Source organism: Alligator mississippiensis, chromosome 8 (assembly GCF_030867095.1).
Source record: "Alligator mississippiensis isolate rAllMis1 chromosome 8, rAllMis1, whole genome shotgun sequence".
Classification (NCBI taxonomy): domain Eukaryota; kingdom Metazoa; phylum Chordata; order Crocodylia; family Alligatoridae; genus Alligator; species Alligator mississippiensis.
In genome coordinates, this window is record NC_081831.1 from 59,731,652 (window position 1) to 59,750,122 (window position 18,471).

The 18,471-nt window shown below is 46.4% G+C and overlaps 1 protein-coding gene across 7 annotated transcripts in view; it reads left to right on the forward strand.

Annotated features, from left to right (window-relative positions):
• The window catches only part of LOC102565281 (fibronectin type-III domain-containing protein 3a), a 93,450-nt gene that overhangs the window by 29,790 nt on the left and 45,189 nt on the right, over positions 1-18,471 (forward strand). For 4 of the 7 annotated variants that reach the window (XM_059732757.1, XM_006265309.4, XM_059732760.1 and 1 more), the window contains one exon: positions 12,843-12,980. In XM_059732757.1, the coding sequence (XP_059588740.1) occupies positions 12,885-12,980 (96 nt within the window). In that variant the 5' untranslated portion in view covers positions 12,843-12,884. Of the gene's footprint in view, positions 1-12,839; positions 12,981-18,471 lie in introns of those variants that run through there. The other 3 variants (XM_019487900.2, XM_059732758.1, XM_019487899.2) reach the window with 2 other exon arrangements.

Below are 18,471 nucleotides of genomic sequence, written 5' to 3' on the forward strand. Positions count from 1 at the left end.
AAAGTGCCATTGGCTTTTTTGATGGCTTCGTCACACTGCCGACTCATGTTCATCTTGGAGTCCACTAGGACTCCAAGATCCCTTTCCACTTCCGTGCCACCCAGCAGGTCATTCCCTAGGTTGTAGGTGTGCTGGACATTTTTCCTCCCTAGGTGCAGCACTTTGCATTTCTCCTTGTTGAACTGTATTCTGTTGTTTTCTGCCCACTTGTCCAACCTGCCCAGATCTGCTTGCAGCTGTTCCCTGCCCTACGGCGTGTCCACATCTCCCCATAGCTTTGTGTCATCTGCAAACTTGGACAGAGTACACTTCACTCCCTCGTCCAAGTCACTGATGAAGACATTAAAGAGTATTGGTCCAAGGACCAAACCCTGCGGGACCCCACTGCCCACACCCTTCCAGGCTGAAACCGACCCATCCACCACGACTCTCTGGGTGCGACCCTCCAGCCAATTCGCCACCCACCGGACTGTGTAGTCATCCAAGTCACAGCCTCTTAACTTGTTCACCAGTATGGGGTGGGATACCGTATCGAAGGCCTTCCTGAAGTCTAAGTATACAACATCCACTCCTCCTCCTGTGTCCAGGTGTTTCATAACCTGGTCATAAAAAGAAACTAGATTGGTCAGGCACGATCTGCCTGCCACGAACCCGTTCTGATTTCCCCTCAGCATAATTTGCCCTGCCGGGCTCTCACAAATGTGAGCCTTGATAATTTTTTCAAAGACTTTGCCAAGGATGGAGGTGAGACTGACTGGCCTATAGTTGCCCGGGTCCTCCTTCCTCCCCTTTTTGAAAATGGGGACCACGTTGGCCCTTTTCCAGTCCTCCGGGACTTGGCCCATACGCCACGAGCTTTCAAAGATTCCCGCCAGTGGCTCTGCAATGATGTTGGCCAGTGCCTTCAGCACCCTCGGATGGAGCTCATCCGGGCCTGCCGACTTAAAGGCATCCAGTTCTTCCAAATGACTCTGCACCATCTCAGGGTCTACACATGGAAGTCTGGCGCCTTGCTGCTGCCTCTACAACCCCAATGAGAGACTTGTCATGCCCCTCACTTAGGAACACTGAGGCAAAGAACTCATTGAGGAGTTCAGCCTTGTCCCCCCCTGTCTGTCACCAATTGTTTCTGCCCATTTAGCAGGGGTCCTATTCCTCCCTGGGTCTTCCTTTTACTCCCTATATATCTAAAAAACAATTTCTTGTTGTCTTTTACTTGGGTTGCCATCCTCAGCTCCATGGTAGCTTTGGCCCGTTTAACTGCCTCCCTACAAGCACGAGCAGAGGAGGTATATTCGTCTTTGGTGATCTCTCCCTGTTTCCACTTTTTATGTGCTCCCCTTTTGGCCCTTAGGCTGCCCTGGATTTCTCTGGTCAGCCAGGGAAGGCTCCTGGCCCCTTTCCCTCTTTTGCCTCGCTCGGGGATCGTCTTGCTTTGTGCCCGAAGGATCGTTTCCTTAAGGCACAAGTCCTTAAGGTTTGACTTCATAGTTCAGGAAATCTTGAGTGTTTCAGACCTGAGGTCTAAACTACCATATTTACTTGAATACAGGACAAGGTGCCTCCCCTTCCCCATCAGCATGGGAGGAAAGCCCCTCATCTTATACTCACATACAAGGAAACCACATTAAATACATTGTCTATCTTTAAACTGCTGCTAAAAGCAGTATATGCTCTGTAATGGAAACCAACTGTGAAGCTGATTAAATGCAGCCAACCCTGAGCATAACCTACGACTGGGCTGTGGGCATTTGGGGGTACACCCTATATAGAAGAGACAGGACAGAGAGGAAAGGTAGGGGGGTTACGCTCAATGTCAAAGAGCACCTCACATCATCAAGGATTAGCTTCGGGTTAGAGGAGGATCGGGCAGAGACACTACGAGTCAAACTACAAGGGGGGCATGGCGAAAGGGACCTTACGGTGGGTGTCTACTACAGACCACCCAACCAGGGGGAAGAGCTAGACCAGGACTTCTCCAGTCAGCTTATGGAGACGGTTAGGTCAAGGGATGTTATTGTCATGGGTGACCTAAACTACCCAGACATTTGCTGGGAGGAGCAGACAGCCAGGGCTGACAGCTTGCATAGGTTCCTGGCTGTATTACAGGACCTTCACCTTATCCAGGAAGTGCACAGCCCCACTAGGGGGAAGGCCTTGCTGGACCTGGTCCTGGCCATGGGGGATGACCTGATGAGAGGACTGCAGGTCCTTGACCACCTGGAAAATAGTGATCATCACCTGCTGGATTTCATTATCCAACACAGGGCGTCTAGGGCTCACACCAAGGCTAAAGCCCTCAAATTCAGAAGGGCCAACTTCAGTGAGCTTAGGAGACTAGTGGGGGAGGCACTAAGGGCCCAGAAGGTAGAGGAGATGGGAGTCCACGAGGGATGGTCATACCTCCATCCGAGGGTGCTAAAGGCACTGGCCGACATCATTGCAGAGCCACTGGCGGGAATATTCGAACGCTCGTGGCGCACGGGCCAAGTCCCGGAGGACTGGAAAAGGGCTAACGTGGTCCCCATTTTCAAAAAGGGGAGGAAGGAGGACCCGGGCAACTATAGGCCAGTCAGTCTCACCTCCATCCTTGGTAAAGTCTTTGAAAAAATTATCAAAGCTCACATTTGTGAGAGCCCGGCAGGGCAAATTATGCTGAGGGGAAACCAGCACGGGTTTGTGGCGAGCAGATCGTGCCTGACCAGTCTAGTCTCTTTCTATGACCAGGTTACGAAACGCCTGGACACAGGAGGAGGGGTGGATGTCGTATACTTAGACTTCAGGAAGGCCTTCGATACGGTATCCCACCCCATACTGGTGAACAAGCTAAGAGGCTGTGATGTGGATGACTACGCAACCCAGTGGGTGGCGAATTGGCTAGAGGGTCACACCCAGAGAGTCATGGTGGATGGGTCGGTCTCGACCTGGAAGGGTGTGGGCAGTGGGGTCCCGCAGGGCTCGGTCCTTGGACCGATACTCTTTAACGTCTTCATCAGTGACTTGGACAAGGGAGTCAAATGTACTCTGTCCAAGTTTGCAGATGACACAAAGCTATGGGGAGAAGTGGACATGCTGGAGGGCAGGGAACAGCTGCAGGCAGACCTGGATAGGTTGGACAAGTGGGCAGAAAACAACAGGATGCAGTTCAACAAGGAGAAATGCAAAGTGCTGCACCTAGGGAGGAGAAATGTCCAGCACACCTACAGCCTAGGGAATGACCTGCTGGGTGGCACAGAGGTGGAAAGGGATCTTGGAGTCCTAGTGGACTCCAAGATGAACATGAGCCGGCAGTGTGACGAAGCCATCAGAAAAGCCAATGGCACTTTATCGTGCATCAGCAGATGCATGACGAATAGGTCCAAGGAGGTGATACTTCCCCTCTATAGGGCGCTGGTCAGACCGCAGTTGGAGTACTACGTGCAATTCTGGGCGCCACACTTCAAGAAGGATGTGGATAACCTGGAGAGGGTCCAGAGAAGGGCAGCTCGTATGGTCAAGGGCCTGCAGACCAAGCCCTACAAGGAGAGACTAGAGAAACTGGACCTTTTCAGCCTCCGCAAGAGAAGGTTGAGAGGCGACCTTGTGGCTGCCTATAAGTTCATCATGGGGGCACAGAAGGGAATTGGTGAGTATTTATTCACCAAGGCGCCCCCGGGGGTTACAAGAAACAATGGCCACAAGCTAGCAGAGAGCAGATTTAGATTGGACATTAGGAAGAACTTCTTCACAGTTCGAGTGGCCAAGGTCTGGAACGGGCTCCCAAGGGAGGTGGTGCTCTCCCCTACCCTGGGGGTCTTCAAGAGGAGGTTAGATGAGTATCTTGCTGGGGTCATCTAGACCCAGCACTCTTTCCTGCTTATGCAGGGGGTCGGACTCGATGATCTATTGAGGTCCCTTCCAACCCTAACATCTATGAATCTTAAGGGGCGATCCTCCAACCCAAAGGATAACAGTCCCTGAGAGAAGCAAGGTGGGTAAGAGTGCTCAGAAACCACCTTGGCTCAGCAAGGGCATACAGGAATGCCTGAGGACTAAAAGGGAAGCGTACAACCAGTGGAAGGGAGGAACTATCACCAAGGAGGAGTACTCCTCCTTGGCCCGGGAGTGTAGGAGGGCTCTTAGGAAGGCCAAGGCAGAGATGGAACTCAGGCTACCATCCAGGATTAAGGACAACAAAAAGTCCTTTGTCAAGTACATTGGGAGCAAGAAGAGGGCACCAGGCAATGTAGGGCCCCTGCAAGACAAACGGTAATCTGGTGGCCACACCAGACAAGAAAGCTGATATTTTTAACCGTTTCTTTCTCTCTGTTTTCCTGAACAGGGACCAGGATATCCCACCTGCCAGAGGTAGGGACAATCTTGGGTATAGCTCTATCAAGCCTTCAGTCAATGCAGATGTAGTTAGGGATCTTCTGGAAGGGCTAGACATTTTTAAATTTGCAGGTCCAGATGCCCTCCACCCAAGGGTGTTGACGGAGCTGGCAGGGGTCATCACAGAGCCCTTGGCCCGGATGTATGAGCATTTGTGGCCATCTGGCCAGGTGCCAGGGGATTGGAAACTGGCTTATGTGGTCCCTATTTTCAAGAAAGAAAGGAAGGAGGACCCAAGTAATTACAGGCCTGTAAGCCTCACCTCGGTGCTTGGGAAGATCTTGGAGAGAATCATCAAGGAACATATCTGTGGGGGGCCTGCAGGGGAGATCATGCTCAGGGCCAGTTAGCATGGGTTCATCAAAGGCAGGTCCTGCCGGACCAACCTGATTGCCTTTTATGACCAAGTAACTAAATTCTTGGATGATGGTGTCGCCATGGACGTAGTCTTTCTAGACTTTAAGAAGACAAGGTTCCTTGGGTGAATCTGATATATTTTATTAGACCAACCCAAATAGTTGGAAAATAGTTATTAAGTAAGCTTATGGGTTCAAAAACCCTTCGTCAGGCTAAGGAAGTTTCAGCAGTTGGTGTGTGCTTTTCCTGGATGGAATGAAAAAAAAACTTTAAGAAGGCCTTTGTCACTGTCTCTCACCCCATCCTCATCAATAAATTAAGCGACTGCGTCATTGATGCCTGCACAGTTGGAAGGGTAAAACATTGGCTGATGGGGCGCACCCAGAGAGTAGTGGTGGACGGGTCGTACTCAACATGGTGAGACGTGAGCAGTGGGGAACCCCAGGGCACGGTCCTCGTGCCTGCACTGTTTAACATCTTCATCAGCGACTTGGATGAGGGGGTGGAAAGCACGCTGTCCAAGTTTGCTGATGACACTAAGATGTGGGGTGAGGTGGACACACTTGAAGGGAGAGAGAGGCTGCAAATAGATTTAGACAGACTACTAAAGTGGGCAGACAAGAATAGGATGGGTTTTAGCGTAGACAAATGCAGAGTGCTGCACCTTGGGAGAAGGAGTCCACAGCATACATACAGGCTGGGGAGTTCCCTTCTTGAAAGCACAGAGGCGGAAAGGGATCTTGGAGTCATTATTGACTCCAAGATGAACATGAGCCGCCAATGCCAGACCGCAGCCAGCAAGGCCAACCATACCTTGTCATGCATCCAAAGGTGCATCTCAAGCCGGTCCAGAGAAGTGATAATCCCTCTCTGCACGACTTTGGTCAGGCTGCAGTTGGAGTACTGAGTCCAATACTGGGCCCCCGCACTTCAAAAGGGATTCATAGATGTTAGGGTCGGAAGGGTCCTCAATAGATCATCGAGTCCAACCCCCTGCATAGGCAGGAAAGAGTGCTGGGTTCAGATGACCCCAGCTAGATGCTTATCTAACCTCCTCTTGAAGACCCCCAGGGTAGGGGAGAGCACCACCTCCCTTGGGAGCCCGTTCCAGACCTTGGCCACTCGAACTGTAAAGAAGTTCTTCCTAATGTCCAGTCTAAATCTGTTCTCTGCTAGTTTATGGCCATTATTTCTTGTAACACCCAGGGGTGCCTTGGTGAGTAAAGCCTCACCAATTCCCTTCTGTGCCCCCATGATGAATTTATAGGCAGCCACAAGGTCGCCTCTCAACCTTCTCTTGCGGAGGCCAAAGAGGTCCAGGTGCCCCAGTCTCTCCTCATATGGCTTGGCCTGCAAGCCCTTAACCATACGAGTGGCCCTTCTCTGGACCATCTCCAGGTTATCCACATCCCTCTTGAACTGCGGTGCCCAAAATTGCATGCAGTATTCCAACTGCGGTCTGACCAGCGCCCGATAGAGGGGAAGTATCACCTCCTTGGATCTGTTCGTCATGCATCTGCTGATGCACGAAAAAGTGCCATTAGCTTTTCTGATGACTTCGTCACACTGCCGACTCATGTTCATCTTAGAGTCCGCTAGGACTCCAAGATCCCTTTCCGCTTCCGTGCCTCCAAGCAGGTCATTTCCTAGGCAGTAGGTATGCTGGACATTTTTCCTCCCTAGGTGCAGCACTTTGCATTTCTCCTTGTTGAATTGCATTCTGTTGTTTTCCACCCATATGTCCAACCTGTCCAGGTCTGCTTGTAGTTGTTCCCTGCCCTCCGGTGTGTCCACTTCTCCCCACAGTTTTGTGTTATCTGCAAACTTGGACAGAGTATGCTTTACTCCCTCGTCCAAGTCTCTGATGAAGACATTGAAGAGTATCGGTCCAAGGACCGAGCCCTGCGGGACCCCACTGCCCACACTATTCCAGGTTGATACTGACCCATTGACTACGACTCTCTGGGTTCGACCCTCTAGCCAATTCACCACCCACCGGACTGTGTAGTCATCTAAGTTACAGCCTCTTAACTTGTTCACCAGTATGGGGTGGGATACTGTATCGAAGGCCTTCCTGAAGTCCAAGTAAATGACGTCAACCCCTACTCCTGCATCCAGGTGTTTTGTAACCTAGTCATAAAAAGAGACTAGATTGGTCAGGCACGATCTACCTGCTACGAACCCATGCTTCTTTCCCCTCAGCATAATTTGTCCTGCCGGGCTCTCACAAATGTGAGCCTTGGTAATTTTTTCAAAGACTTTGCCTAGGATGGAGGTGAGACTGACTGGCCTATAGTTGCCTGGGTCTTTCTTCCTCCTCCTCTTGAAAATGGAGACCACGTTGGCCCTTTTCCAGTCCTCCAGGGCCTGGCCCATGCGCCATGAGTGTTCAAATATTCCTGACAGTGGCTGCGCAATGACGTCAGCCAGTGCCTTCAGTACCCTCGGATGGAGCTCATCCGGGCCTGCCGAATTAAACGCATCCAGTTCCTCCAAGTGCCTCTGCACCATCTCAGGGTCTACACTTGGTAGTCTGGCGCCCTGCTGCTGGCTCTCTACAATCCCAGTGAGAGACTTGTCGTGCCCCTCACTTAGGAATACTGAGGCAAAGAACTCATTGAGGAGTTCAGCCTTGTCCCCCCTGTACGTCACCAGTTGCTTATGCCCATTTAGTAGAGGTCCTATTCCACCCTGGGCCTTCCTTTTACTCCCTATATATCTAAAGAACAATTTTTTGTTATCCTTAACTTGGGATGCCATCCTCAGCTCCATGGTAGCTTTGGCCTGTCTAACTGCATCCCTACAAGCACAAGCAGAGGAGGTATACTCCTCTTTAGTGATCTCTCCCCGTATCCACTTCTTATATGCCCCCTTTTTAGCCCGTAGACTGCTCTGGATTTCTCTGGTCAGCCAAGGAAGCCTCTTGGCCCCTTTCCCCCTTTTTCCCCGCATCCAGATCGTCTCCCTCTGTGCCCGAAGGATCATTTCCTTAAGGCACAGCCACCCTTCCTGGGCTCCCAACTCTTTAAAACTCTTACTCTGCAAGTTGGAGTACTGAGTCCAGTACTGGGTGCCAGACTTTAAATGGGATGTGGCCATCCTGGAGAGGGTTCAGAGGAGGGCCACCCGCTTGGTAAGAGGGCAGCAGGACAGGCCCTACAAGGAGAGACGGAGGGACCTGAACCTGTTCAGCCTCAGCAAGAGGAGGCTGAGGGGGGACCTGGTGGCTGCCTAGAACCTCATCAGGGGAGATCAACAGCAAATAGGCAGAGCCCTTTTCTCCCCAGCACCACCTGGGGTGACAAAGAACAGTGGTAATAAACTGGTGGAGAATAGGTTTAGGTTAGAGATTAGAAGGCAATATTTTCCAGTTAAGGTGGCCAAAATCTGGAACCATCTTCCCAGGTAAGTGGTCCTTGCCCTACCTTGGGCAAATTCAAGAGGAGGTTGGATGATCACCTGTCTGGGGTCTTGTGAACCGAGCATTCATTCCTGCCTGTGGCAGGGGGTCAGGCTAGATGATCTGTTCAGGTCCCTCTTGACCCTAGCTACTATGAAACTGACTTATAAAACACATGGCCCCTATTGGGCAAACATGCTGATAGGAAGCTATCTCAAGAATAGGTTAGTGCAACCCACCTGAACAGGATATATGGTAGTGTCCTCTAAGTGTAGTCTGCCTTGGCGCTGTCTTCAAGGCCTGGTGAGCCACTATGTTGTGTACATTTCAATTTACTCTTCACTCCCAGAGCTGAGCTGCACTTTTCTTTCCCATTTCCAGTGATTCATGTTTCTTCACCAGCCTTAAATGACTAGGAAACATCACCAGATGGGACCACAAACAGTTCACCCAGAATCCCTCTGTCACCCTGTTTTTCAGCCTGTCACACAATTAGTGTGACCCTGCCCTCCATGAGGTGGAGTTGGCCCAGGTTGCCCTATACCTTATCTGCATATAAATTTTTGAAGGATCCCAAGACTCATGACGAGTCCAGTCACGACTGACTCCAGTCAGGAGTAAGGGCTAATTAGCACTTGGATCTTTTCTAGGAGGTATCTGGAGTTACACACGTGCTGAGCTGTGGGGTCACCATGGCTTGAAATCCTGTTGATTCTGGTAGGACCCAACCAAACAAACTGTATGGTAAATCATGAGCCTTTTGGCTTTGGACTGATACCAGGCATGGTTTGTACTCTGTATAAGGAGATGCCAAAGTGCTACTTAAAAGTGTGTTTATGGAGTACCTGTGCTAAAACTTGGAGCAGTTTCAAAAAAGGCATCAGTTTATCAGTGCATTAATTCTAAATGGCATAAGTCTGTGGGTACTATTTGCAAATTGCTATAGCCATGTTTATTTCAAGGTCAGCATTTTCAAATTTGCTCCTTACTTCCATGTGCTCAGGGAGAACAGGGTCGGACAGTGGTGGTGATGGGGAGGGACTGCAGAGGGGAGAAGTTGGGGGTGGGGGAGACAGAAAGCAAAGGGGCTGACCCTCTCCCCTTGATCTATTTTTCTGTGTTGTAACTCCCCCAGCACGCTCAGTGGCAGACCTGGAAGCAGACCAGAAGCACTTCCGGTCCACTTCTGGGTCTGCCGCAGAGTGCATGGGGGACCCCGCCTTCCCTGCTCAGTGACTGGTGCCTCCTGGGTCTGGGGAGGCATCCGGGGTCTCCCCACCGATCACTGAGCTGGGGAGGTCCCCTGCCCCCACACACTTGGTGATGGACTGGAAGTAGTTCCAGAAGTACTTTTGGTCCACTTCCAGGTCCACTGCCGAGCACGCGATCAGCCCCCCCTGTGCTCCTGCGGGACACTTAATTTGCCCCACCATCGTAGCATTCACAAGCTGCGTCTGGTACATCGAGATATGTAGAAAAAACATTTAAAGCTGTGTCTGTGGCCAAATCGCTGATTCTCTGAATCAGCATCAAATCTTCAGATTCGTATCCAGCCGAGTCAAATCGGATCAGTGATCCAGGTAAACAAATCGAATTGCTGTCACCCGATTCGGGCCAAATCTGAATCGAATACATCCCATTTCACACACTCCTATTGAACACCTGTAGTAATACACAAGGTAAATCCAGAAGCCACATCCACACAAGCACAGCCATGCAGCATATGGCACTGCAGACCTGTTTACAGCACCACACACCATACATCCAGGCATTTTCCATGCTGCTGTCAGGGTGGGGGTTTGACCCCAGGAGATCCCAGGGTCCAAAAAATCTGGGGGGGGGGGGGGGGGGGAAGCAAGGTGACGCCTGTGACAGCAGCTTGCGCCACCCCAAACGAGAGCCTCACTGGCCAGAGCCATGACTGACTGCCAGCCAGGTTCCCAGCCACAGGAGCATCGCGGCTGCAGCTTCCTAGGACCCCAGGTAAACTTGCTGGGGCCAGCACAGTTGCTGGCCCCAGATTCCCCTACCCCACCTGGGGTAACCTGCCATGTGCTAAAGTGTGCGTGGCACAGGCATTCCCCGGGTACAAGTAGCAGTGGCACAAGGCATGCCACTGCTTGTTGTCCCCAGGGAATCGAACGTCTATGCTCGTCTGGACCTGGCCAGAGATTTCAAATAGCAAACCATAGTGTCAAAAAGATTCTGACCTGTTGTGTTCTCTCTTAGTTCTTAGCAACAAAAGAATTCCCTTTATTTTCCCATAGTCAAAACATGAGGATGAGTATGGCATTTTTAGAAGGGTACTTTAAGTTCAACAAGGTTGCACACCACTAATCTAGTGTAATAGGATCTTGATCTTAATTCATGTCTCTAGGTCTACTATGATGCATGCCTGAGAATAGGTACTGTATCGTACATACAAGCAGCACAGATTTGGCATGCCAAGTGGTGTGTGTAAATATCAAACACATCTGTTGAGTTAAATGAATCACTTTTTTGCAGCAGTAATAAAACATTTAAATCATTATGAAAATATGAGCAATAAACACAAAATTCTGGGTTTTTTTTAAGGGGACACAACATAAATTATATTTATTATGTGAAATTGTTTTGAGGTTGTATTATGCCAAAAGAGAATTAATTTGTGCTGGATATTTCAAGTTGTATAGAAACTTCAGATTGTTATTTATACTTGCAGGTGGTGTTGAACTAATTTATTTTCATGTTTTTCACAACTGGTTATTTTTGTTAGATGATAATTTGAATATTTAGTATAGTTGCTGTTTCTTTTTTAAAGGGTTTTCCCCCAGCTGCTAAGTGCTAATTTCTCTCCTCCTCTCCTGAGATTCTTGGATCAAAAAGATAATTTGTCTTTTGACCGCCTGCATATGCTAAATTCCTACTATGCAGTTCATTTTTATGGTTTAGCTATAAACCACTTAAAATAGGAGGCTTATAGGAGAGATGATGTGCCAGTTACAATTTTTAGCATTGCTACTGGCAGCATTACAATACAGATATTTTTTTAATGCAATAATTATATGGAATCTCATCTGAATATAACTGCAGTAGTTCAGAAAATTACTTTATACCTGTTGGTGCCAATTGGGGTGTCTTAATTCCATTACTTGAAGCTATGTCAAAACCGTAAAGTGACAATGACATCATGTCTTTGTATTAGCAGTATTTGATGTTCTGTAATGCTGTGCCCATGAAGCTATAGTATTTGTAGCTTTGACTCAGCAATGCTTCTCTAACATTAATTTTTGAGAACTTTCTGTAACTGTGTTTCAGTAAGATCCTGTAAGGCTCTTTGTCCTCTTTAGCAGTAACGGTTTCAGAAACTTCCCATCACTTTTTTTTTTTAATCCTCCAGTTCTCTTTGAATAGATGGCACGGTGGCAATAGCTAATCTACAATAGTGCTCCTGCCTCTTTTGGTATGTGTAGAAGCAGCCTTAGTGTAGCGTAGATCCAAGTGAGAATTTGGCAATTTTGCATAAACCCAAGTCAGTTTATACAGGATTGCTATTTTAATAAACTGAATGACCCAAAGTGCACTATAATCTTCTGTCTGGATTTCAAGAGCTGGTGAGGAGGAAGTAGGAAATGTTAGCTAAATGTAATACCACACATCCTGTATCCTGTTACCTTGTGTTTTTTATGGCTGTTGAATTGACTGTCAGTGAAGACTCTGAAACAACTAAATCATAGCAACAGGAGTATCTTGATTGTATTATAAATTATGGATGAACCCAGTCTCCCATGAAGCACACTAGAACTCCAGACCCTGCAATTATACTGCATTTTTGGCTGATCCAGATCCTCAGTTGTCTAGTCAGCGGTTCTGCTTGCTGTGTATTTTGATGCTGATCTATTTATTTCGGGCTTCTCCTCACCTTTTCACTTTAGGTGTATGGCACACTTGCATTAATATCAATGCCTTGTAGAAACTAGTGTTCGTTTTTAGTACCAGGTATGCTAAACTTTAGGTATTGAAGCTTAATTATTTGGAATAAAATTCTGGAGTATAAACAGTTCAGTTCAGGAAGTTCAAAATAACTCACAGTTATGCAGCAGTTTAAACAGCTGTGTAATCACTTTATACCAGGACTGATTAGTTATCTCTCATTTTTGCTTTCTCCATTGTACTGCTTATCAGTATGAAGATACACCAAGTGAATCTCACAAGCATACTTTGAAAAGGAGGGTCTGCTTTACATGAGTCTAATCAGAAAATATATTTTGGACTTGTTTTTAATGTTCTTGGCCTCTTGTAGGTTAAGTTCAAATGTCTATAAGGAGACAAATATCCCAGTTTCAAGCTGCTAATTACTTTTAGAATTATTAATTTCCATACTTTAAAAAAAAAAAAAAAATGAAATGACTTTTGGCAGTGGCTGTTTATACTAGTTTTCTTCAACTTTATTTAGTTTTTTTGGTAGTTGCTCTTTGATTTTATTTTGATTTGGGGGCTCAAGTGTTGGTAAGTTGTGACTAAAGGAGACTGTATGAAGAAAGCTGCTTTGGGGGCATAACACTCACTGCTAAAGAACTAATTTTATGGGGGTTTTTTAATTTCTGGTTGTCCTCCTTCATGTGATGTGAAGACTTTGATAAACTTTGGGCTGATAAGATATTTTACATAGTTAAAGTTTTTTTTAAAAATCCTTAATCTTGATGCCATTTTTTGTGCTGTTGTGTTTTAGCAGGTGGTTGATGTAAGAAACTGTCAATGAGTGCTCATTTCCGCCATGATGGCTGACCAGCCACCTCCATTAGAAGCCACACCTATATTGAATGAAGTGCCACTTCTACCTCATATGGTTAATGGGGACAGCATACAACAGGCAAGTAAGCCTTCAAAACTTAACATGTGTAAGGCCATACAAACTACCCTATTATGATATGAGGGGACTATTAAGCTTAGTGTAGCACTGTATTTTTGTACACAGCCCGTAACTATTTTATAGTATAATAGGATAATATAGGACAACTAGAAAAATGCTGCTTCTGTGACCAACTGTTTGTTTTTTTTTAAATTGAGGAAAAACGTCATACTGATACTCAGAAGTCTAACTATTAAGTCTAACTATTGGCCTTAGTAAACTGATGGTGCAAATGCTGAAAGGAAAAACATTTTTTAAACAACTAGAATGTAATGAAACAATGAAAAACAGACAACAACGCTTATAAAAAGTATCTGACATGAAGTGTTTTGCACAGGCTAGAGTACTGGTCAGGTTACAGAAACAGTAGAAAAGTACCAAGTTTGATTAGAAATGTGAACTTAAAAATTAAATTACTTTTGATAAAATGGTAAAAGCAGTTTGGTAAAATGCAAGCAGTTGTGTTTGGAAAACAGTAAACTGTAAGTTGGCTATTGCAGCAGAAAAGGTGATTGCAATGGTGTGTAATGGTAAAGACATTCTCGTGGTTTGGAGATGATCTCCTAGTGCAGTAGTTCTCAACCAGGGTATTGAGGCCCCCTTGGGGGTGCTGTGATGCAGGTACCAGCACCAGTGTAGTGGCAGCCAGAATACTGCCCCATGCCCAGGGCTGTGGCACACATGCATTCTTTGTGTATTAGGGTTCTCTGATAACTCTAAAGCAAGCAGAAGAGCCAGCGTATCCTGTAGCCCTTCCTGCTGTGCCACACCATCCCCAATCCTCCCAGAAACAGAGGTATACAAAACAGTTTTCACCTGTTCTGTGGGTCTCTAATTGGAAAATACTGTGCAGGGTCAAACTGAGAAGGACTGGTATACAAACACACTCTCTTGCCTGCTTTAGAGTTATCAGAGAACTTTCTGATATAGAGCAGTTATCAGCACTCTTTCTTGCCCACTCAGCACTCTTTCCTGCCCAGCGCAGGGGGTTGGACTCGATCTACTGAGGTCCCTTCTGACCCTAAAAATCTATGAAATCTATCAGAACCCTAATGCAGGAGGAGCACACATATGTACCACAGCCCTTCCCAGTCTGGCTCTGCACCTGGCACATAGGACGCTTACCTGTAGCAGTGACACCTGGCTGAGAACCACTGATGTAAGTTGTGGGGGGTCCTGCTACATTCAAAGTTGTGGAGGGGTACTGTGCCTCTGAAAAGATTTGATAACCAGTGTTCTGGTGTGACTGCTCTAATAGTTCATAGCAGACTGTTCCACAGAATGAAATCCTGTTGTGTTGGACTAGTGTGGTAGAGAGAGCCATGAGACCCATGAGCATCATTGTTTGGCAGTTTTTAAAAGACTAGCCAAAGCAAGGTACAACAGAGCAGTTGTGCATTCAGAAAGTTATCAAGTAGGTCTGTCAAACTTGTAGATGCTATTCATTATCACAGGTATATTAATTACATTGTACTTGTAATTGGAAGTTCAGTGCAAAAATAGTAGCTTTATTGGGTAACTGGTTGCTGGTGGGCAGAGGGCATTATTACTTCTGTGGAAATCTTGAAAACAGTATGTCTTTTATATACAAGCACATTGGCTAAATAGCACAGAAACAACATAAAATACAGGTTTAAGCTACTACAGTGTTTGGCACATATATTATAGAAAGTAACTGGGTGCAGTAGAACCAGGATCATTTACAGTGGTTTGCTGAGAGAGGCATGACCTATGTAGCTGTTTGCTATAGCTGTTGCTTCCAAGGTTGCTGCTTTTGTGGTCAGCTGGAGTTCATCATTGGTCCCACACAGCTATTCTGAGAAGGTGGTGCCCTTTGAATTAAAAGCAGAAGCAATCAGCTGGAGCAGCTCAGCAGGCTTATGCAGCTGCTTGCTGCACCTGTATATACCCCCAACTGGTTCACAAACTCATTACCCTGGAGGTTGCAAAATCTAATTCCATGAACTATTTGTGCTCTACTATATCATTTCCACCACTTGCTTGGGGTAATATTTTTGCAAAATTCTTGGTGTTAGGATGCAATTTGAAAAGCATTAAAAAATATATTCTTTATCTAATTTTGTTACTTCTGCTGTAACTTTCTAAATATACCTTCAAAGATACTTATGTACAGGTTTCCCTCGCTTTATACAGTAGATGCATTCCTGAAAAACTGCGCATAACTTAAATTCACATAAAGGGAACCCATTTTACAAGGTGACAAATAGGGATACGTTCTAACACCTCGACTGCATCAGCCGCAGGTAAGTCTGTTGGGGCCGTGGCTGGGCCGAGCTGTGCTTGGGTAGGTGGGGGGGCAGGGCTTCAGCCACCCCCAAATTTGCCATAGCCTCCACCCCTGCTCCCGGTGCCACTACTACCTGCCCTGAGCGCAGCATGGCTGGGAAGAGCCCAGCCCCAGGGGCTGGAGTGAGTGGGCATCGACCTGGCGCGCGCCCCCCCCCCCCCTCTCCAGTGATGAAGGAGGGAGTGAGGCTGAAGCAGAGGCAGGTGCTGCATGGGCGGAACGGGGGTGCAGCTCCTGCTGCTGTGGGCTGGGGCCTCTTCCCGGGGGGGGGGGGGGGGGGGGGGGTGTTGGGCTGCGTTGCACTCAGAATGAGTGGTGGCAGCACTGGGGGGGTGGGGGTAGGCTACGGTGAATTTTGCGGTGGCTGCAGCCCCTCCCATAGCCTCCCTCCCAGCACCTCCACTGCCTGCCCCAAGCACAGCTTGGCACAGCCCTAGCCTGCAGTAGCAGCAGGAGCTGCACCCCACCTCAGCTGTGCTGAGCCTTCCTCTGCCCCAGTCCCCACTCCCTCCCTCACTACTGGTGGGGGGGCAAATTGAGGCCCTGCTCACCACAGCCTCTGCTCCTGCCTGTGCCACGCTCCCTTCCTCACTGCTGGGGCCTCAATCCCTGCCCGTAGCCTTTTCCCTTCGATCCACAGACTTACCTGCTGCCGATTAGGTAAGAGTGAATTTACCTTGCATATAACAATTTTTGGGTATAAAAAGGGTCATCGCGTAAGAGTGAATTCGTATATACAGAACCCGCATGAAGCAAGGGAAACTTGTATAGTGTAGTCCTCTAAAGTTAATAGGTTCTTGACTACTGTGACCCAGGGCCAGCCGTTCTCTTTTATAGAATATTCAAAAGAAAATAACTTCAGACTTTAGATCTAGAGGTAAATAAGGTAGCTCAAGCCCCTCATTAACTTAAACATATATTGTTATTTGTTCAAACATATGAACTACACTTAAGTGTCTGTAAGCATATGGAAAATAGCTATAGCATGTCAACAGCCTTTTTTTTCTTCTTAGTTGAAACTTTAATAAATCCCTAATAAATGTGGATCCTTGTTGTGTTTAGAAAGGAAATATCCAAATTGCTTTCTCTAATTAGTTTAAAGTAAAGTGGGTATTTTTTTTCAGTTAAGATTTTCACTGTTTCGTTTAATACTGAAAAACATTTTTATTTATATGAAACAATGAAAATTAGTGAACTGTAGGTAGTAATACCATAGCATTCTATGTAGATTTGGAAATCCTTGCTTCCGAATTGTTGGAAATTTTTGAAATTTGTAAGGAAGCTGCCACATGAAATGCAAAATTTTTTTTTGTTTTGTTTGGAAAAATTTGTAGTTCCTAATTTTAAATTTCATTATTATAATTGTAAATGCATTAGTTGATATTTGTTAGTTCAGAAGAAAATTACTATCCTTTACAAGTGAAGGAATATCACAGGCAAAGCCTCTTGCTGCCAAAGTCCCCACTTTGCAGGCTGGATCCAGTGGCTCTGTGGGCCATAGTCTGCTCACCCCTGGTCTAGTCCTACATTAAAGTAATTAATGACAGTTTATATCTGTAAACTAAGATTGAGGAAGCAAGGTATCTGAATTAGTTCTCTCAGTCAGTAGAAGTTGCAGCATATGAAAGACAAAATTGAAAACTTAAGCAGAACTTTTTTTGTCATTTGTGTGTGCATATTTCAACAAAATGGAATAACTGTCTAAAGTGAAAGTGTTCTGAGCAGGGAAGTGAATGGCTACCTTTATTTCTTTGCTTTTAACTCCATGTTTGTGCAGCGTTATTATTTGGGAGTGACTGACACTGGGTAATAGGAAGTCACCTTCAGTCTTAGAAACTCAGTTTTGGCTGTCATTAACTTTATAAAAAAAAAAAGTGAGTCTGTGCAAAATTTATTGTAAGAAATTTGCCAGAATTCACTGCCCTCCTGGAAAGGTTGAAATTTACTGACAGGGAGAATCTTGGGAGGCAGGGTTAGAAATGAGCTGATTCTACTCTTCTCTCCTTTTCTTCCCAGGCTGTGTGTTTTGAGGTTTCACACAGGATGACAGGTTCAATGGGTTTTGTGCACTGCTGACCTGGAAAGCAAAGCTATGAAAGGGTGATAAATTGTGCAGAATAGCAAATAGAGCTACAGTGTAAGAACCAGCTATCTTATTCTGACTAAGGAATGGGTGCTGCTGAGCTGAGCTGAGCTAAAACTTTCTTGGGAACTAAGGGTGTTAGTACTCGGGGGTAGGGGCAGAGGTGCTTCAAAATACCGGAGTGGGTGCTTTATCTAAAGCTCATTGAGCAAGCTTTAGATAAAGTGCCCCGCCACCATTTTGAAGTGTGGGGATGCTGATACGTGAGACGCTGGAGCGCAGTAATTACTATACTCCAGCAGTAGTAGACTTAATTAATCAAGCCTGCTCGTGTATAAGTATTCTGTGGGAGGCTTACTGAGGCAGCTGTTGCCATCAAAGACTCCTAAATTGTGAAACAAATTCCTCAACACAATGAGCTATGCCAGCTGTGCAGTTCCAGTGGGAGCTATGCAGTAAAAACAGTTACTTAACACACACAATTTGAGAACTATTAAGAGTGGCTCCTTATGTCTTTGGTCTTAAGAGTTCAACAGAGCAACTGCAACGTCCTGGTAGTTTCCCAAACTGCTCCTCCTCTCTGCTGCTTTTGCCAATGCACATTTCTAGTGTCCTATCCAGATACACAGAGCTCCGCTGGCCTCATGGAGTTTTTGCCTTAGCTGTACTACATGTATTAAATTGTTATTGTGGGAGCTTGACTACTGCTATTTAAATCTGATCAAGAGTTTCTCTTCTAATCTGCAGTCTTTGCTCTTAATTTTCAGAGATCTTCCCCTTTTAGAGATGATATGTTTAATGCTTGATCTCTGCCTAGAGATGAATATTTAATATTAAAGATCAAGCAAAAATGGTTCGGTCACTTTTGTATGAGTGAACAAGTACAATTTCCTGATTGTTAGGGAGAAAAAAAAATCTTGTGACATTTTCTGCTGCCTTGAAAGAGGTTTATAAGAGCAACAGCTGGGAGTACAAATTTGAAGTTTGGCAGGGAAATGCCCCTGAGGGATGCATTTCATTGTTCCAATAACATTTTATTTTGATTTGGCACCGTGAAAGCC